Source organism: Callorhinchus milii, unplaced genomic scaffold (assembly GCF_018977255.1).
Source record: "Callorhinchus milii isolate IMCB2004 unplaced genomic scaffold, IMCB_Cmil_1.0 Scaffold16, whole genome shotgun sequence".
Classification (NCBI taxonomy): domain Eukaryota; kingdom Metazoa; phylum Chordata; class Chondrichthyes; order Chimaeriformes; family Callorhinchidae; genus Callorhinchus; species Callorhinchus milii.
Genome location: NW_024704757.1, coordinates 4,963,604 through 4,982,600, shown reverse-complemented (window position 1 = coordinate 4,982,600; position 18,997 = coordinate 4,963,604). Strand labels below are relative to the sequence as shown.

Genomic DNA, 18,997 nt, shown 5'->3' with positions numbered 1-18,997 from the left:
CATACTAACTCACATTTGCTCGCTCACTCGCTCACTCATTCACTCACTCACCAACTCACCACATACTAACTCACACATTCGCTCGCTCGCTCCTCACTCACTCACCATCCACATCACTCACTCACACTCACTCACTTGCACACTCACTTCCTCAAACCCTCACACGCGCACACTCACCATCACTCACACTCACCCATTCACACACTCACCAACTCACTCATACTAACTCACACATTCATTCACTCACACACTCACTCATTCACTCACTCACAAACTAACTCACACATTCACTCACTCACACACTCATTCACTCACACACTCACTTATTAACTCACAATCACTCATTCATTCACACACACACTCGCTCACTCACTCATTCAAACACTCACTCACTCACACTCACTCACATACTAACTCACACATTCACTCACTCACACACTCACTCATTCACTCACTCACATACTAACTCACACATTCATTCACTCACACACTCACTCACAAACTAACTCACACATTCACTCACTCACACACTCATTCACTCACACACTCACTCATTAACTCACTCACTCACTCATTCACCCATACACTCGCTCACTCTCTCATTCACTCACTCAATCACTCACTCACATTCATACACTTACACTCACTCACCCACCCACCCACTCACTCTCTGATTCACTCACTCATCCACACACTCACTCAATCCAGACAGCGAGCGAGAGGGGAATTGCATTCAGGGGCTTAAAACACAATGACTTTGTCAACAGACTGTTCGAACAATTGAAACCCGGAGGAAAGCTTCCCCTAGTGGATTAGTGAGCAAAAGCAGCAACCAGTGTGACACTAAACCAAAGGCTGGAGGAGTGCTTGGCATGTGCGTGTTAGGGGAATGGAAAGGCCGGGTGGGGGAGGGAGGGCAGAAATTCCACCTGGGTCTGAACTGACTGTTTTCTGAGCAATTTCCGAGGAAGCAAATTTTGAAATGGCTCCATCATAACTTCGAAGTTGCAGGCTCTGAAACGGCAGAAAGTTTGCCCCGTCCTTCAGGCGAGATCTCAAACCGGGCTTCCATCTGCCGTCTCAGCACAAGTCTAAAAAAAAATGGACTTCCCAGCAGTTACACATCAACCACAGAGCCTCAAACACACGACATTCACTTCCTTTTGCTCTAATTAGTCTCTTTATTACTCATTCATCCTGACTGACAATCCCTTCTTCTCTCCCCCCCCACCACCTGCCCCCTTGTAAAACTGTTCCTTCATTTAAAGTCTATTAGGGGTTGCCACTTGCAGTAATAATAATAATTCTTGCATTTGATATAGCGCCTTATCCTGTCGTCGAGACGTCTCAAAGTGCTTCACCACCATACGCTACAAGGAATATGGAGTAAGGAAACTTGCCCAATGTTTCGACCTGCGTTGGCTGAGCACAGATTAGCTGCCACATGCAGTCACTACACTGTTTACGAAGACGTATGAAAGCTACTGGGTTGAAGCGGTGCGCAGATAATCCTAATAATAATAAACCTTGCACAGAATCTACTGTAAGTAGATTGACAGTATATGTTGTGGGCGGAAACGTGCACACAGCGACGTCCCCACGAACAGCAGTGGATTAAGTGACCGATCCTTAAAAACATACATAAGGCAGAGCGGAGGGGTTTAACAGATGGACAGCTTGCTCTGAGAGCTGTTACGGTAAGTACGAAGCACGACTTAAGATTCGCAGCTTTGCAGTGTTTTCTCGGTTACAAAGCGCTGCCGTGTCGGCGCGTGAAGAGCGGCCGAGTTTGGAATTTCGCAAATTCAGACCTGCTCGTGTAACCGACAGCGTTCTTCCCGAACCGAGTTCGAAACCCTACAAAAAAAAGGGCAGGAAGCCAGCGGCGCTGCTCAGGAAACTCCCTGTTCCGTCTGCTCCCAGCACTGAAGGGAGTCTTTCAGGCAGCAAACAAAATCCTGCGTGACGTGTGGGCTGGTTGCTTCCTTTCAAAAAAAAAGCAAGCGGGGTAATTTAAGCAACCACCTTACCCCTCCCCCCCACTCCCTTTACCCAGCTCCGTTCCAGAGCTTTGGGACGTCCTCCCGACGCGAAAGGCGCTATACAAACGTGCAGGAGTCCTGTAGCTCAAGGGTTAGAGCGCGCGACACGCAAGCGAGAGGCCTGGGTCCGATTTCCGGCCACGGAGAAATCTTTGGCAAGTTTCCTTAGGTCACATATAATCCCTCAAGAAAAAAAATAATAATAATTTGGTCACTTCAATCCACGGCTGTTTGTGGGACGCTGCTGTGCACAATTGGCTGCTGTGTTTCGCCCACAAATATAGTCAATTAACTTTACAATAGATCCTGTGAAGCGCTTTAAGACGTCTCAAAGACGCGATAAGGCGCTGTATCAAATGCAAGGATTATTATTATTATCATGTTTGTTTGTTGTTGTTAATTGCTCTCAGGGTAAAGATGTACTTCCTGGTGTCTGTCCCGATACTCCTCTGTGCAACCCCCTGAACCATTCCTCTCTGTCTCACTGCTTCTGACAGCATTGAATGTGGCCTCAGTTGTTCAATTATCCCTTTTAAAATCCCGTTCACTTCCACTGGCGAGGGCAGTCAGATCCAGTGACAAGGGGTGGGGGGTGGGGGGAGCATAGTTACAACAGGATCACAAGAGCGAAAGGAAAGCGGAGGAGAATTTTTGCCCCCACACTCAAAGAGAAATGCTGGGGCGTGGAACGACTTGCCACGTAAGGTGGATGAGGCAGATTCCATTGCGGGCTCCAGCAGGGACGCAGATGAGCATGTGAGTCAGAGGCCTGACTGGGTGCGGGGGATAAGGCAGTGGGTGGGAATCAATGGACCGCTTGGCTCTGAGAGCCAGTTGCAGACTCGATGGGCCGAATGGCCTCCTTCTGTGCTGTAAATCTCTACAATACTGTGATCCCTCCCTGCACGCTGAATAAACACCGCGCGTGTCTGTGTGTGCGTGTGTGTTCGAGCCAAGACCACAGAATCAGATTAGGATTAAGTAAACTGCTGGAAGAAACGCAACCTTCATTGAAAAGGCATGAGCAGTGAGACCTGCTTTCACTGTGGTTTTGGAAACTAAACTGATCTCCTGGCTCTCTCTGGGCTTCTTTGACACTTTCTCTCTCCCCCACTGCTATCTCGCTCTCTCTGGTTGAGGTGAACACCGACCGTTGTTTGTGTGTTTGAAGCTCGCGAGGCCCTGGAAGAGGAAGTGCCTCAGACTTCCTCAACGCTCAAGGGTGGAGGCTGCCATCAAGCAAGAAAGTGAGCGAGTGAGACCATAGCAGAAGTTGAAGGTGAGTCCAGATCTTCCCATCAATTGCCTCTGTAACTGTTCCAAAGAGGAGCCTTTTACACTGCACACGAACAGCTTGAGTCACCGAGGTCCTGTATTTACGCGCACACCTACACACACGGCTACTGCACAGAGTGTGGGCAGGACTTCTTGTCAATTCAGTGCTCACTGCGAGTGGTTAGTGGACACAGAAGCCATCAGAAGCCACGTCGCTGTAAATCGAAGGCTTTGCTCTTCGACCCGTGCCGTGGGGGGTCTCCCCCCTTCTCTCTCTCTCTCCCCGGCTCTAACCGCGCCACGGTTCAGCACTCCGAGAACCCTTCCCCGCGCACAGGGAGCAGCGCTATAAATAAACACAGGTTGTGGTTATTGTTGTAGCCGATACTACCGGAGGGGTGGAGGTGAGGGGGGGGGGGGGGGGGGGGGGGGAGGAAGGAGTGGGGAGGGAGATCTCTGAGCTGAGCTCCTGCTACATCACAACCACACGTGATCCGCCACCGCACTGGAACTTCTCGGTACTGGGTGAGCTGGGGAGGGCAGGGCTTGGTCAAGGTCTCGTCCCTCACATGGCCACCGGAACTCTGACCTTGCGTCTAGCGTTGGTCGGAGGGTGGTGGGTGGGTGGGGGGGAGAGGAGGGGTGAGGGGAAGAAGGGGGGAGGAGACAAAAAAAACAATTAAAAAAAAACAAGTTGACTTCTCGCAATGTTCAGAGCGAGAGAGGCCGGAGACTGTTTTGTACAACAGCCAATCTTTCCTGCCTCTGGCAAAGTGAAAGGCAACAACTACTTGCATTTACACAGCCGCCCCCACACCCCACCAGCCCACCCTCACGCAGGGCAGAGTACCAGAGCGCTCCGATAGTGGCGGAACCTGACACCGAGGTGGGGAGGTGGGGGGGAGAGGTGACCGCAGACCCGGTCGAAGTGGAAGGTCCTCAGGCGCGACTTGAAGGGATTGAGGGAGAGTTCCAGAGCTTTAGGGCGCAGTGGCTGAAAGCGCGGCAGTCGATGGTGGATCGGAGGACACAAGCGGGAGGCTGGAGCCTTTCGGGGATGGTGAGGGGGGAGGGGAAGGGGTCCTAGCTCTGTCTGGTTGGAGGTGCCGTCTACCTGTTGGGAGGGGGGGGGGGGGGGGGCGTCGCTGCCACTTCAGTGCAGTCTGCGTTGTCGGAGGTCCCGTCCTTTGGATGAGCCGTTAAACCGAAGTCAAGTCGTGAGAAGGGAGAACTTTCTCCTCTCGAATTGTTGCCGTGCGTTTATCTGCCGCCTGAGCGCACGCTCCCTGCGGTTTACGGTAAAACCCTGTGAAGCGCTTTGAGACGCCTCGAAGGCTCGGTGTCGAACGGGAGGACAATTCAGCATTGAACGTGGGAACACAGGGACATTGCTGCCACCTCCTGGGCGACCCGTTCATGTACAGTCCACCAACAAGCGACCAGGTCTGTCCGGTCAAAAGCAAATTAGCTTCAAAAACGTCCATAAAGCCGCCCCCTCGCCCCTCCCCACACCCCCCTCTCCCCTTACCCCCGCCCACCTCCCCTCAGCCCCTCTCCCCTCCACACACCAACAACAACAACAACAAACCTGCAAGAAATAAACACATTTGGTCACTCAAATCCACGAGCGATTGTGACCAAATCTATTCGCTTGCTGCGCGCAATTGGCTGCCCGCGTTTCGCCCACAAAACACGCAGTCAATTCACTTTACGGTGGTAACAGCCTGCGAAGCGCTTTGTGAGACGTCTCAGCCGCAGTGATAAGGCGCTGTGTCAAATGCTAGGAATATTATTATTATTATTGTTATCGTGGAGTCCTGTAGCTCAGCAGTTAGAGCACTCGCCTTGCAAGCGAGACACCCGGGTTCGATTCCAGGCAGAGGGCGAAACCTTGGGCAAGTTTCCTTACTCCACACAGAGCCTAATAATAATCCCTCCAAAACAAAACAATAATAAATTGGTCATTTTCAATCCACGACTGTTTGTGGGACATTGCTGTGCGCAATTGGCTGCCGCGTTTGCCCACAGATATGCGATCAATTCACTTTACAGTCTATTCTGTGAAGCGCTTTGAGACATCCTCCCGACGTGAAAAGCGCTATATCAAATGGAAGGATTATTATTATTATTGTTACTTATATCGCACCCTTCACACGTGGTAGTGTCTTGGGAGCACTTGATACACATATAGACACGCACGCACGCATGCAATACGAGACGGCAAATGCTTTATTATTTGTCTGATTAATTATAACCATTATCAGTTATCATTATTGTGAATTATTATTATTATTTTCTGGATCGAAACATCCGTCCCTTTATCTTTCCGCAGGACGAACACTGAACGCCGGGCTTCGTTAGCGCTCAGAAAGGAAGATAAAGAGAGACAAGAGAGAGAGAGAGAGAGAAAAGACAAGTGCTCGGTCCCAAGTACCTGGGTGTGTGTGTGTGTGTGTGTCTGTGTGAGGGTGTGTGCAAGAGGGTGTGTGTGTCTGTGTGAGGGTGTGTATCTGTGTGAGGGTGTGTGTCTGTGTGAGGGTGAGTGTCTGTGTGAGGGTGTGTGTGTCTGTCTGAGGGTGTGTGTGTGAGGGTGTGTGTGTGAGGGTGTGTGTGTGTGAGGATCTGTGTGTGTGTGTCTGTGTGAGGGTGTGTGTGAGGGTGTGTGTGTGTCTGTGTGAGTGTCTGTTTGAGGGTGCGTGTGAGGGGCTGCGAGACACCATCGTCGGTCGGCAAATGGTGTCAGTTTGACCGGAGCGGGGGCGGGGGAAGGAAGAGCGCGAAGCCACTGTCCGGACCATGTCGGGGGCCGAGGGCCCGAACGCCACCGGCAACAACAACGACACGTCCCGGTTCGTGGAGGTGATCGCGGCCCAGGACCAGATCTCCCGGGCCGTGCAGGTCTTTGCCCTGGTCCAGCTGGCGGCCGGCTGCTTCGTCCTGGCCGTGTCCGCCCGCCAGTGGCTGCGGTGTGGGAGGCTGGAGCCCGCCCAGACCTTCCTGTCCTGGCAGGCGGCGGCCCACCTGGCCCTGGCGCTGCTGTCCCTGTCCGGCCTGCCCCGGCCCCAGCCCCTGGACACGGGCCCCGCCGGCTGTGCCGCCCTCTCCTTCTTCGTCAACGTCTTCTACCTCCACACGCAGTTCTCCCCGGCGCTGGCGGCCGGTCTGAGCCGCGCCGCGCGGCCACTGGGCGGGTCCGCGTCGGCGGCCGCGGGGCTGACCCTGGCCGTCATGGTCTCGGCCCTGCTAGCCGGGCTGCTCGCCCTCCCGCCCCGCCACCCCTTCCCCGGCGCCCGCTACAACTGCCACCCGGACCCGCTGGAGGCCGGTCTGGGCTACGTGCTCACGAAGTTCTGCCTGGGCTTCGCGGCCCCGGTGCTGACACTGGCCGGCCTGACGTGCTGGCAGGCGGGTCGTGGGGGCCGGCGGGGCCTGGAGGAGCGGCCGGGCTCGGACTCGGGGTCAGGCCCAGGCCCGGGTACGGCGCTGGTCGTCACCGTCACGCTGACCTTCCTGTGCCGCCTGGTGTACAACGCCTTCCTGCTGTGCCGCCCGCTGTACCGGGCCAGGGACCCGCACTTCGAGCACCGGGCGGAGCTGCTGGTCACCGTGGCCGAGATGGTGATGTTCGGGGGCAGCTGCCTGGCGCTGGTCCTCACCGCCGCCCTGTGCAGCCTGCACCGGGGCCGCGCCCTGGCCATCCTCCGCCGCGCCGGCAAGCTGTGCCGGACGACCAGCACCGAGACCGTGTGACAGCCACCAGTGGGGAGGGCCTCTCTCTCTCTCTCTCTCTGTGGGTCCACACGGTGACGCTCTTCCCTTCCGAGGGTCGCGTAGACGTCCGTTGGGGTCGGGGTGGAGCGGAGGGTGGGGTGTCAGCGGGGGATCAGGTGGGGGGGTCGGGGGTTAATCAAACGAGGGCTATAATTGGGGGCAATTACTGGGGTTGGTTTGGGAGTTGAGGTACAGATCAGCCCGTGACCTTGTAGAGCAGGGAGGAACAGGCTTGAGGGGCTGAATGGCCTCTTCCTCTTCCTATGTCTCTACCCCCCCCCCCAACCCCACCTCCACCACCACTGGCAGGACAGGGTACACCCTGGCCCTCTCCTCCCCTCCCCCCCTCCCCCCGCCGGTAACCGCTGCATTGCCAAATAAACGCCATTTGCGACCGACAACGCCTTTTTTTTTTACAGTCTCTCAACTGTCGGTCGGGCGGACAATAATAGTATTATAATAACAATCCTCGCATTTGATATAGCGCTTTCCACGTCTTCTCGACGTCTCGAAGCGCTTCACAGAATAGGCTGTAAAGTGAATTGACTGTATATTTGCGGCAGCCAATTGCGCACAGCAATGTCCCCACAAACAGTGGTGGGTTGAAAATGACCAATTTGTTAGTGTTTTGGGTTTTGGAGGGATTATTATCAGGCGTGTGGAGTAAGGAAACTTGCCCGAGGTTTTGCCCTGACCTGGAAGTTTCCTTCTGCAAAATAAAATGCACGAAATGCGATTTTGTCTCAGCCTCCGTGTCTCCGAGCCCGCGATCGCCGCCGTCAATAATCCTCGCGGTTGCGTTCGGGCGCCCCCTTATCGCGGCTCGAAGCGCGTCACGGGATATGCCACAAAGCGGAGCACACAGCGGCGTCCGCACACGCACACACGTTGTGGATTGAAGTGACCGCATTTTAACACTCGGCAGCTTTAAAAGTGTGCGTCGTGGGTGAAAGCTTACCCACTGTTAGTGTGTGTGTGTGTGTGGTTGTGGGGGGGCGCAGGGAAGGGAGGGGGAGAGAGAAACATAGTTTGTTGGGTAGAAGGAACAGCCCCGGTCGGTACAGGCAGAATCCAAACCCTTATCGGCCCCAAATAACCCCGTAAACATTTAGGGGGCAGCGGAGGAGGGAAGGGGGCAGCGTGTAAAAAAAAGCTCTGCTCCCCTTTTTGTTCTCTCCCGCCCCCCCCATCCCCGCAGTTGCCAAGGAAACCACACGACAAGATGAACTCACTAACCACAGTCGCGAAGGAGCAGCTCTCACAAGATCGGTCTGGATGGGGGGGGGGGGGGGGGGGGGATGTAGGAAGAAAACCCTTCGGCTCATCTGATCTCATCCCTCCAGAACCACATCCCCCCCCACCCCACCATCGAGCTATTAGCACAAGATGCCTCCCCACCCCTAACCCCTCTACCCCGAGCGGTTCCTGGTTGCTGCTAACTCGCTGGTTCACACATGCACAGCAGGTGGCGTTTCCATTTGCTTGAGAAATTCCCTCGCCGACATCTAGGGCTTTGCACAATGCTCAGGGCTCCTGATAGAACGCGCTCGCTCACACACACACAGTTATATATATACACACACACACACACACACACGTCCGTTCACTCACAAGGTCTTCACATGCCGGCCGGTGCTTTGAAAGGAGGGGAAAAATACAGACGGAGACAAGAACAGCCTGACAGCCAGCAAAGGGCAAGCCACCTACTCCGCCGCGAACCCGCCAGGTACTGAACCTCAACTAAGCCTTTTATTTCATTGTGATCAGAATGCAGGTGCTGCCTCTCACGCTCTCTCTCTCTCTCTTTCTCTCGCCTATTCATGTTGAGGTGGGGGGGGGGGGGGGGGCGGAGGTTGCGTCTTGAAGCCTTTTCACAGGATTTACTGTAAAGTGAGGGAGAATCTTATCTCATTTCTGCAGCCAGTCTCACTCAGCACTGGTGTCCTGTCCTTAACACAATGGACAATGTACTGCATTGTTGCAGTGAGATCTCTGGAAGTGTGTGTGTATGTGTGTGTGTGTGTATGTGTGTGTGTGTGTGTGTGTGTGGGGGGGGGGTTACCTTGCTGCAGATTGCGCTTTCATTGAACATCAATCCAGATTACGAGCTAATAACACGATCATTCTTGGCCTCCTGTCTCTCTTCCTCCCCTTTGTGATACACCCCTATTTAATTTAATACATTTGAAGTGAATGATTGGGCAGCTCTCGCACTCCCCCCACCCCCGTGCTGCCGATTACCTTCCTCATAAACTCAGGTGGGCGCAGGTAAGAGCAGACACAGTGGTGAAAGACAGCGCTGATTTATTCATCCTCTGGGTTAACAAATGAAAATCAATGCTAATCGATAGTCTCGCTATACTGCTTAATGATACGTGAAGTTTCAAAATGCAAAGGGCTTTAATACATTATATATAATATATATTAATAGTCCAGGCTGGAACTCCAGCAAAATACTGGGGGTAAACCCTGCATTGTTTGCAGGTGCTTTCCTTCAGAAGAGACATTAGAAACCGAGCTGTACGTTAAAGCTCTCTCTCCCCTGGACGACAATCGCCTGCTTGACCTCAAGACGATATTGAAACAGAAATTGGTCGTTCACTTCGCCGTTGTTTGCCGGGGGACGTTGGGTGTGCGGTCACAACACTTTGGCAGTATATCCCGTTCGAGCGCTCTGAGGCGCTGCCCTGGGCGGAGGGCGCTAGATGCAAGGGCAAGTTGTTGTTGTTGTTGCCGAAATGTTTTGAGGCGCTATCCCGATCCGAAAAGACGAGAGAATGAGGGGGGACGGGGGGAAAAAGAGAGAGAGAGAGAGAGAGAGAGAGAGAGCAGCAGCTGCAATTTAAACCACCAGAGCTTTCTTCGACTCAAATACCCAAACAGCTGGCGATAGCACGAGACACCTCCATGTGCCACGCTACCTGCTGCGTCTAAAATCCACGACTGCTGTGCGCAATTGGCTGCCGCGTTTCGCCCACAAGGTGCACAGTCAATTCACTTGATGGTATATTCTGTGAAGCGCTTTGAGACGTCTCAACGACGTGAGAAGGAGCTATAACAGATGCAAGGATTATTCGCTCAGCCCTGTGCAAACCTAGGTTCCAATCCCCTGCCTATTGCATCGCCATCAACAAATCTGCTGGCTAAACGCATCCTTTTCCTTCCTCCTTCTTGCCCTGTTGCTCCCCCACCCACTCCCGGCCATAACGGCAGCGAGTAAAATATTAGAACAAATATTAACAATAAGGTCTCCAGGCTGCCGTGGACAGCACTGATATGCCTCCGAGATTTAAAGTAAACACGGGAAAACGTTATCTCCAGCATGCGACGTGTTCCGCCTGAACACAGAGCAAAAACCAGTCAAGAGGGAGAGAGAGGGGCCGTGAACGCAGCAGAGAAAGCCAACCACCGCCTCCACACCCCACCACACCTTATGCTCATCTGGCATCACAAAATAAACGATAATAACAATAATCCTTACATTTGATTTCGCGCCTCATCACTGCGTTGAGACGTCTCAAAGCGCTTCACAGAATATATTGCAAAGCGGATTGACTGTATATTTTGTGGGCGAAACGCGGCAGCCGATTGGGTACAGCAGCGTCCCACAAACAGTCGTGGAATGATTGACCGATTTTCTTCTGTTTGTGGTGGGATTATTACCCCCCGGAAAGCGATCCGCCAATTGACTCACAACCAGGTTCCTACTCACTGCTGAGTAAACAGAGGCGTGTGGAGTAAGGAAACTTGCCTGAGGTTTCGCCCCGCCCGGGAATCGAACTCGGGTGCTCTCGGGTACGAGGTGAGTGCTCTAACCACTGAGCTACGGGGTATGGAAGCTCAGCTTTCCCAGTTGCCTCCCGCTCCTCTGTCTGTCTTTCTGTCCGGGAGACGCACCGGAGGGAATTGATCGCCAACACTGGCTTGTTCGGCAGCTGCTGAATGTGTCCGATCGATATGTTACACAGCACAGAGAACAGTTAAAGGACCAGCTTCCTATTCACCCACAAGTGAACCTAAACCAACCTGCTGCAGAGACCCCACTGCTCGGGTGTCGAGAAGACCTTTCAGAAGGCATCAGCCTGGCTAACGCTCTCTTGGCTCACAGTCTGCAGGATGCGGGGTTCAAGCCTCCCAAATTGTTGGGGCTTTTAGTTGACTTGCACTGTTGCCCAATGCTGCTAAGCAGGGGCTTGGGGGTGGGGGGGAGAGGGAGCGACTGTGTGAGACGGGACCTTGGTTTAACGTCTCAAATAAAAGATAGAACCTCCGACAACGCTATTCTCCTCTCGTCACCCTAGTGGTGTGTCAGCCCAGACCAGGGAGGCTCCAACTGGTGGATGACAAATGACTGCTTGGGAGAACGGAGAAGCATCTGAACCAGGCTCCTTAATTATATTGATCGGCTGTGCTCAACCTGGTCAAACGCTTTGCATGGAACACGGAAATGAGCGCAGATTGAAGAGCAACACACTTGTCACTTGTCCAAACACTGCACGGCTCCCACCGTCAAGCCACTGACCGACTGTTTTCACCACCATTGTTCAGGTGTGTTTAACGTGATTAATAATTAGCCACGCTTGCCAGTTTGCTTTTTAAAAAGAAAAACAAAGGCTGGGTCCTCGTATCATACAGTACAAATTGTTTCGCTAGCAATTTCACGTGGTCCTCATTTCCTTTTCATCTTCTGCCCCATAGAAGGTTTATAAGACGATGAGAAGCAATTAGACCCCAGGATGCAATGATAATAGTCCTTGCACTCCAATTCAACATCTACTCAAGTCCTAGAGGATAATAATCCCTTAAAAAAAATAATTTGGTCGTTCAATCCACGATTGTGGGATGTTTATGGGACACTGCTGTGCGCAATTGGCTGCCCACAAATTATACGGTCAATTCACTTTACAGTGTATTCCGTGAAGCGCTTTGAGATGTCTCAACGACGTGATCAGGGGCTACATCAAATGCAAGGATTATTATTATCTTATTATTATAGAGGAGGCTCAAAGTTTTACTGTATTTTATGCGGTAAAGCTGCACATTTTGTAGGTGAACTCGGCAGCCAATGTGCGCCCAGCAAAGTGTCCCACCAACAGCAATGAAGTGAATGACCAATTTTACCTGGGGGACTGTTAGTCAGGACACCGGGCGAGAGAAACTCACTTCTCTTTTGAACAGCGCCGCGGGATCTTTAACGTCCACCCGAACGGGCATAGGCAGGACCTGTTTAACATCTCATGCAAAGGACAGCACCTCGTAATGAGAAAGCCTGCTCTTTCTCTTTCTCTCTTTCCCTCCTCCCCGCCAGCACTGTATTGGAGTGCCAGCCAAGCCTAGACAGTGAGCTCAAAGTTTCAACGTGGGGCTTGAACCCACAACCTTCTAACCACTGGGGTACACCCTTGATTGTGTTGACTTTGGGATCCAAGTACAGAGGTAGCAAGAGAGAGAGAGAGGGGGAGGGAGAGAAAAAAATCACGCCAAACCTGACAAGAACACGAAAAAGATAAAAACGTGGCCATAAAAGAATAAACGTTTAAAATCATCACAGACTGTGTTTGGCCCGAGATTGTAAACAGAAATAATGCGACACCATAACATTTACAATAGATAGTGAACCCCTGTCAAAACTGTACACTGCACACAGGTCGATAGCCGTCTTAACAGCGAGAAAAAACATTTGGTAAAAGACAGAGACCCCAAACGACCCAATAACAGGACAATCATGTGTATATTAACAGGAACAAATTACACACAAGATGTCTTGTGTGAAACAATATATTCAAGTAAATGTGTCCCATTACATAGACCAGAAGACCAGTTGCTGCTGTGAAGCACCAGGAAATTTGAAGGAGAGCGACTGGGTCAAATTATAATAATAATAATAATAATCCTTGCATTTGATATAGCGCTTTTCACGTCGGGAGGACGTCCCAAAGCGTTTCACAGAACACACTGTAAAGTGAATTGACTGTATATTTGTGGGCGAACGCGGCAGCCAATTGCGCACAGCAATGTCCCACAAACAGTCAATTGAAAATGACCAATTCATTATTGTTTTTGGTTTTGGAGGGATTATTATTAGGCTCTGTGTGGAGTAAGGAAACTTGCCCAAGGTTTCGCCCTCTGCCTGGAATTGAACTCAGGTCTCTCGCTTACAAAGCGAGTGCTCTCACCACTGAGCTACAGGACTCCACATTATAACCTTTACCCTTTAACTTCACATCTCCAAAAGGCGTCACGGGGAATTGGTGGTCAAGTGTAGTGACTGTGTATTTTGACGCCTAAAAGCCACGGCTCGTTTTGTGCACGGCCAACAAAACGGCCACGAAGTGAATGACTGAGAATCGCTTCTTATTGAAAGGGGCGTTGCGGCAAAGGAGATTTAACACCCACGTGAACAGGGCACACATGGGCGGCTTGGCTTAACGTCTCACCCAAAGGCTGGCGCCTCCGACAATGCAGCGCCCGCCCACCCACCTCCTGCGCCCACCCAACCAGTACTACTGACCTGGGGCATCATCCTAGACTGTCGGTTCAAATCCCCCAAAGTGATGGTGGGTGGTGTAGGGGAGAAACACACAACCTTCTGACCCAGAGGCGAGAGCGCTATTGACGGTGCAAGGCTAAAACTGTAGTTTACCAGCAAGACCTTCCATACTTGACATTTAGTTCCAATAGTTAAGAGTTCACCACTAAGGTTCCACTAGTTTTTTTTAAAAAACCCAACTGGGACCAATCGTGGACTCTCTCTGACTGTTCAACCTCAAATCCAGGATCTCTCGTTCCCAAACTGAAACAAAACTTTAACTAACCACTGCTTAGCCCAGCCCCCCACCCCACCGGTCCCCGAGTCAGAAGCAACTGCGATGCACATCCCGAGACTGCACCCAGCCATCCCTCACCCCATCCACCGCAGCCAGTTACTTAGCTAACAACCGCACCCCCCAAATAAAACGGGTCACTTCACTTCACGGCTGTTTGTGGGCAAAATTAGCTGCTGCGTTTCCTTCCCTACAGAAATACGCAGTCACTACACTACACTTTGCGGTGAATCCTGTGGAGCTCTTTTTGAGTCGTCCCGGCCTGCACCGAGGCCCAAACGGAACACTGGGTCCTTAGGAACATTTCTAGGATTCATGTTTTAATAAGGCCCACATTTTTCGTGCTACCAATTCCCCCCAACTCCACCCCAACACACCTCCGCCACTGTCAGCACCAACGCAGTACTTAATCAGTATAGCAATCATTGAATTTGATATAGCGCCTTATCACATCGTTGAGACGTCTCAAAGCGCTTCACAGGATGTAATATGAAGTGGATCAAGTGTGTATTTTGTAGGCTTAAACCCTCAAGACTGCCTGGATCCAAGGGTACTCACTCAAGGACTGGAGAGCAGGCACTATGCCCCTGAGCGTTTGCTCAGGAGGAACCAAACTGGCTGATGTCCAATGGGTTGAGCCATCCAGAGCCCTTGGCCATGAGACAAGTAAACACTTCTCGGAGTGACCACAAGTGCAATAACTTTTGAAACATTACAATTCATAAAAAATATTGGTCACTTCAATCCACGACTGTTTGTGGGACGCTGATGTGAGCAACTGGCTGCCTCATTTCGCCCCCAGAGTACACAGTCAATTCACTTTACAGTATATTCTGCAAAGAGCTTTGAGATGTCTTGAAGACGTGATAAGGTACGATATCAAATGCAAGGATTATTATCATTCACATTTTTAACCATCCACTATCTGACGAGAGAGGGGAACATTCCTTCACATGACAGCCAATCATCCAGCAAGCACCCTTTCATAGCTTGTTGGTTTACAGTCACCTCTCCCCCTCCTCCCTCGCTCAGTCAAATCCCACTACTGTGCAGTGCTGTTGGATGTTCTATGCTGGTAAATGAAAAGCACTTTATAGATCTAAATAGTTGTTGTTGTTGAACAAGAAACTGTCTGAGAAGAGCTTTGAAGAATGTTTTTTTTCCGATTCAGTTGTCTGCCAACTAAGATAGTGGAGGGAGAGTCCATGGTGGGTTTCAAGAAGGAATTAGAGAGGTTATAATAATAATCCTTGTATTTGATATAGCACCTTATCAAGTTGTTGAGACGACTCAAAGCCCTTCACGGAATATACTGTAAAGTGAATTGACTATATATTCTGTGGGTGAATTGCGTACAATAGTGTCCCATAACCAGTCATGGATTGAGTGACCAAATTATTTTTTTATAGATGTGTGTGTATGAAGGATAGAGGCTTGGGGTAATGGATAAGGCAGGACAGTGGGACTGAGTGAACACTTTGTTCTGTGAGTTTTACTGATTGAATTTTATTCAGAAGATTTGCCAGCCCCATAACAAGTAACATGGTTTAAAATCACAAGAGTCACACCTCATGGAAAGCCTAAGATCCTGTTTATTTATAAACCACTCTCTAATATCCATGCAAAACACGTCTCTGACTTACCGGGGAGCTGAAAGCTCAAAGCAGGAGTAAAAATCAATGCTCCAAACCTCTGGGGGGGTTAATGATTCCCTTTGAAGCCAACTCAGCTGCCATTAGAGTGAGTGTGTCCCACAACATACTCATTCTCCAAAACCTTGGATTGCTATAAATCATAAATCTCTTCCCCCACCCCCCATCACACCCACCCGTCCCCAATGAATTGTTGTTGGAGAGTGGGTTAAGTCAGAAGCATGCAGTGTTACTTTTTATCACATATACTTTATCACATACACACGTGTTTCTGTTTGCTGAGCATTACTGTAGGCAAGAAAGAAAGTCAAGTATTTTTAACTATACTTTACTGTGAAAAGCTTTGAGATGTGCTCCTGTTGTGAAAAGTTCTCCATCAAAAGATTCTATTCAAAATTCATATCTCACTTGACAAAGCTGTAAAGTACACATATCGCTGGGAACACTCAGCAGGTCAGGCAGCAGAGGAGGGAAGAGGATTTATTTTCTTCTGTGGGTTCAATATGTGCTAATCCATCTTCTCCTTTCCCCCTCTCTTGCTGTTACAAGGTGCTGGATTCTGCCTTGCTTGGATTTTTCTCAAAGAGTCAGCATTTGTTCCCAACGGGAAGAGAGAAGGATTTTCTTCAAGAAAGAGCGAGAGCGAGCGAGAGAAGATATAAAGCTTTCCAGTACACAAACCAAAAATACTCCACCATAGGTGGGAGCTGCCTGCCTTTCTCAACAGCTGAACCGTTGAAGGCATTTGGTTCGATTTGGGGAATTAACACCAAAATAGCTTGGTTTCCCCCCTCGATCGCAAGCTTCTGCAGTGTACAGGAGGGGAGAGGGTGGTGGCAGGGGGTGGTGGGAGGTGGGGGGAAGATAGTGGACAACAGAACAGTGCAAACACACAAATCTCTGTCCATCCAGACACCCATTCCAAACTCATGCGCCCACAAAACACAGAGTGCGGGCTCGGCTGGAAGCTGGCCAGACATCGCTTTGAACCTTTGAGCCCTTTGGACTGGAGATGGGCAACGCTTTAACTGATCCCAGGTCACAAAGTAGCTGCAGGTACCAGGGCCGAACCGCAGCCAGACTCCACAGAGTGCGGGGTGTGGTGGAGAAATACGAGAGGCTGTGTGATCGAACACACCGCCCCACACCCAGGGATAAATGTGATGGACAAGAAGCCAAAAAAGATTCTCGCCGTCACAATATTTTGTGAGTGGAGGAGAGAGAGAGAAAGAAAAAGCGAGAAAGAGAACAGCGGCCTTTTTAAAAGATCATGGAAGCCCAGCTGGTGGCCCAGAGGCTGCTGTTTCCCAATGTCACGGAGTTTAACGCCTCCCGGCAGTGTAACGGGACGCCTGGCTGCGACTACACCAACGGTGGCGAGGGAGAGGACGCAGAATTCTACAGCGTGAGCCTGTTCCTGTCCTGTGTGTACACGGTGTTCCTGTTCCCCGTGGGGTTCATCGGCAACAGCCTGATCCTGGTGGTCAACCTGGACCAGCATGAGAAGATGACCATCCCGGACCTGTACTTTGTCAACCTGGCCGCGGCTGACCTGATCCTCGTGGCCGACTCCCTCATCGAAGTCTTCAACCTGAACGACAGGTATTACGACATCGCCGTGCTCTGTACCTTCATGTCCCTCTTCCTGCAGATCAACATGTACAGCAGCATCTTCTTCCTGACCTGGATGAGCTTCGACCGTTACCTGGCGTTGGCCTGGGCAGCGAAGCCCTCGGGCCCCCTGAGGACCATGCGACACGCCCGGTGGAGCTGCGGGCTGATCTGGCTGGCGGCCGTGTTGGCGGCTCTCGGGCCCTTCGCCGTGGTTCAGGCCAGCCACGCGGACGAGCCCACCTTCTGCTTTGCCGACGTGCCCGAGATCCAGTGGATGGAGGTGACGCTGGGCTTTGTGCTGCCCTTTTCGGTCATCGGCCTGTGCTACTCGCTGACCGTCCGTGTGCTGGTCAGGGCGCAGAAGCACAGGCGGCTCTGGCCGCGGCGACAGAGGGCCCTGCGCATGATCGCGGTGGTGGTGCTCGTGTTCTTTGTCTGTTGGCTGCCGGAAAACATCTTCATCAGCTTCCGGCTCCTGCAGGGACAGCAGCGGCCCTCGGAGGCCCTCGGCTCGCAGGGGCCTGGCTATCCAGAGCCCGCCGGCCGCTACCACCCGCTGGTCCATCACGTGGTCACCCTGGCGGCCTTCTCCAACAGCTGCCTGAACCCCATCATCTACAGCTTCCTGGGCGAGACCTTCAGGGACAAGCTACGGCTGTATGTGAAGAGGAAGGCCAGCGCCTCCGCGCTGTACCGGCTCTGCAGCAGCACGCTGAGCTGGAATGTTCCAGGGAACGCCGAGGAGTCCGACGCCAGAGAGGTGCGGGTCCTCACGCACTTCCCGCGGTGAAAGGGCTTGGTAGACGTCCTCTCCCTTGACGAGGGTGAAAGGCACCACCACGTCAATCAATTAATCATTGATTGTTATCAATCTTCCCCTCCACCAGAACCACGGTATGGAGTGGTGTTCTAAATTGTAGCACAAACAAACAAACAAACAATGCTTCGTTCAGTGGAACAACAAAAATACAAGGGGGGAAATTTTTTGAGACTCTGGGTGGTTGGGGGAGTTGTGGGGGGGGGGGGGCTGGATAGAGGCACACTGCTTGACTGCACAAAAAAATCATTAGCGCAAGATTTCTACTGTACGTGAATTATTTAAGGCTCCTTAGTTATAAACACACATTATTTCAACAAGACGGCGATGTCTGTTTTTTTGACAGAAAAACACACCAAACCAGCAATAAGTAAATAGAAAGCAACTGGAAAGGGCGCTGCACTTTCCCATTGGAACATGGGAACGAGGGGGAGGCCATTCAGCCCCTCCAGCCTGTTCCACCATTCTATTAGATCGTGACTGATCTTTATCTCAATTGCAAGTACCCGCCTTTGCCATGTATCCCTCGATACCCTTCCTTAGCAAAAATCTATCCACCTTCAAGTGTGTGTTTCTTCATTATAATAATCCTTGCATTGGATTTAGCGTCTTATCACATCTTCAAAGTGTTTCACAGAATATACTGTAAAGTGAATTTACTGTGTTTTGTGGAGGAAAATAAATGTCATCCTCCCCTTCTTAGCCCTCTCGATGAGCTCCCAAGACGGTGACATGAACCCACAACCTTCCAACTCGGAGGTGAGACCACTAACTAGGGGAAAAAGAAGAGCGCTGGCCATAATACCAGGAGAAACTTGCTTCTCTTTCCAAACGGTCCCATCAATAATAATAATAACAATCCTTGCATTTGATATAGTGCCTTATCAAGTCTTTGAGACGTCTCAAGTAATAAGTGCCAAAAGGCTTCTTTTGGAACGTCACAGCCAATGTGCAGGTCTAGCTTCTGCCATAACCCAAACTGTGGGAGAGGAAAGACGCTGC

The 18,997-nt window shown here is 51.3% G+C and overlaps 2 protein-coding genes and 1 long non-coding RNA gene across 3 annotated transcripts in view; 2 read left to right on the top strand and 1 right to left on the bottom strand.

Moving 5' to 3' along the window:
- Positions 1–18,997, bottom strand: part of LOC103185138 (uncharacterized protein C7orf50 homolog) — a 100,224-nt gene that overhangs the window by 68,353 nt on the left and 12,874 nt on the right. The gene's annotated exons all lie outside the window — the stretch shown is intronic.
- On the top strand, positions 1,586–5,799 carry LOC121850271. The gene is made up of 3 exons (XR_006085534.1): positions 1,586–1,697; positions 3,214–3,321; positions 5,650–5,799. It is a non-coding gene; the product is annotated as an uncharacterized LOC121850271 (long non-coding RNA).
- Positions 16,823–18,148, top strand: LOC121850270 (G-protein coupled estrogen receptor 1-like). Its single transcript, XM_042341126.1, has one exon. The coding sequence runs from the start codon at positions 16,835–16,837 to the stop codon at positions 17,966–17,968; it is 1,134 nt and encodes a 377-aa protein (XP_042197060.1). The 5' UTR covers positions 16,823–16,834; the 3' UTR covers positions 17,969–18,148.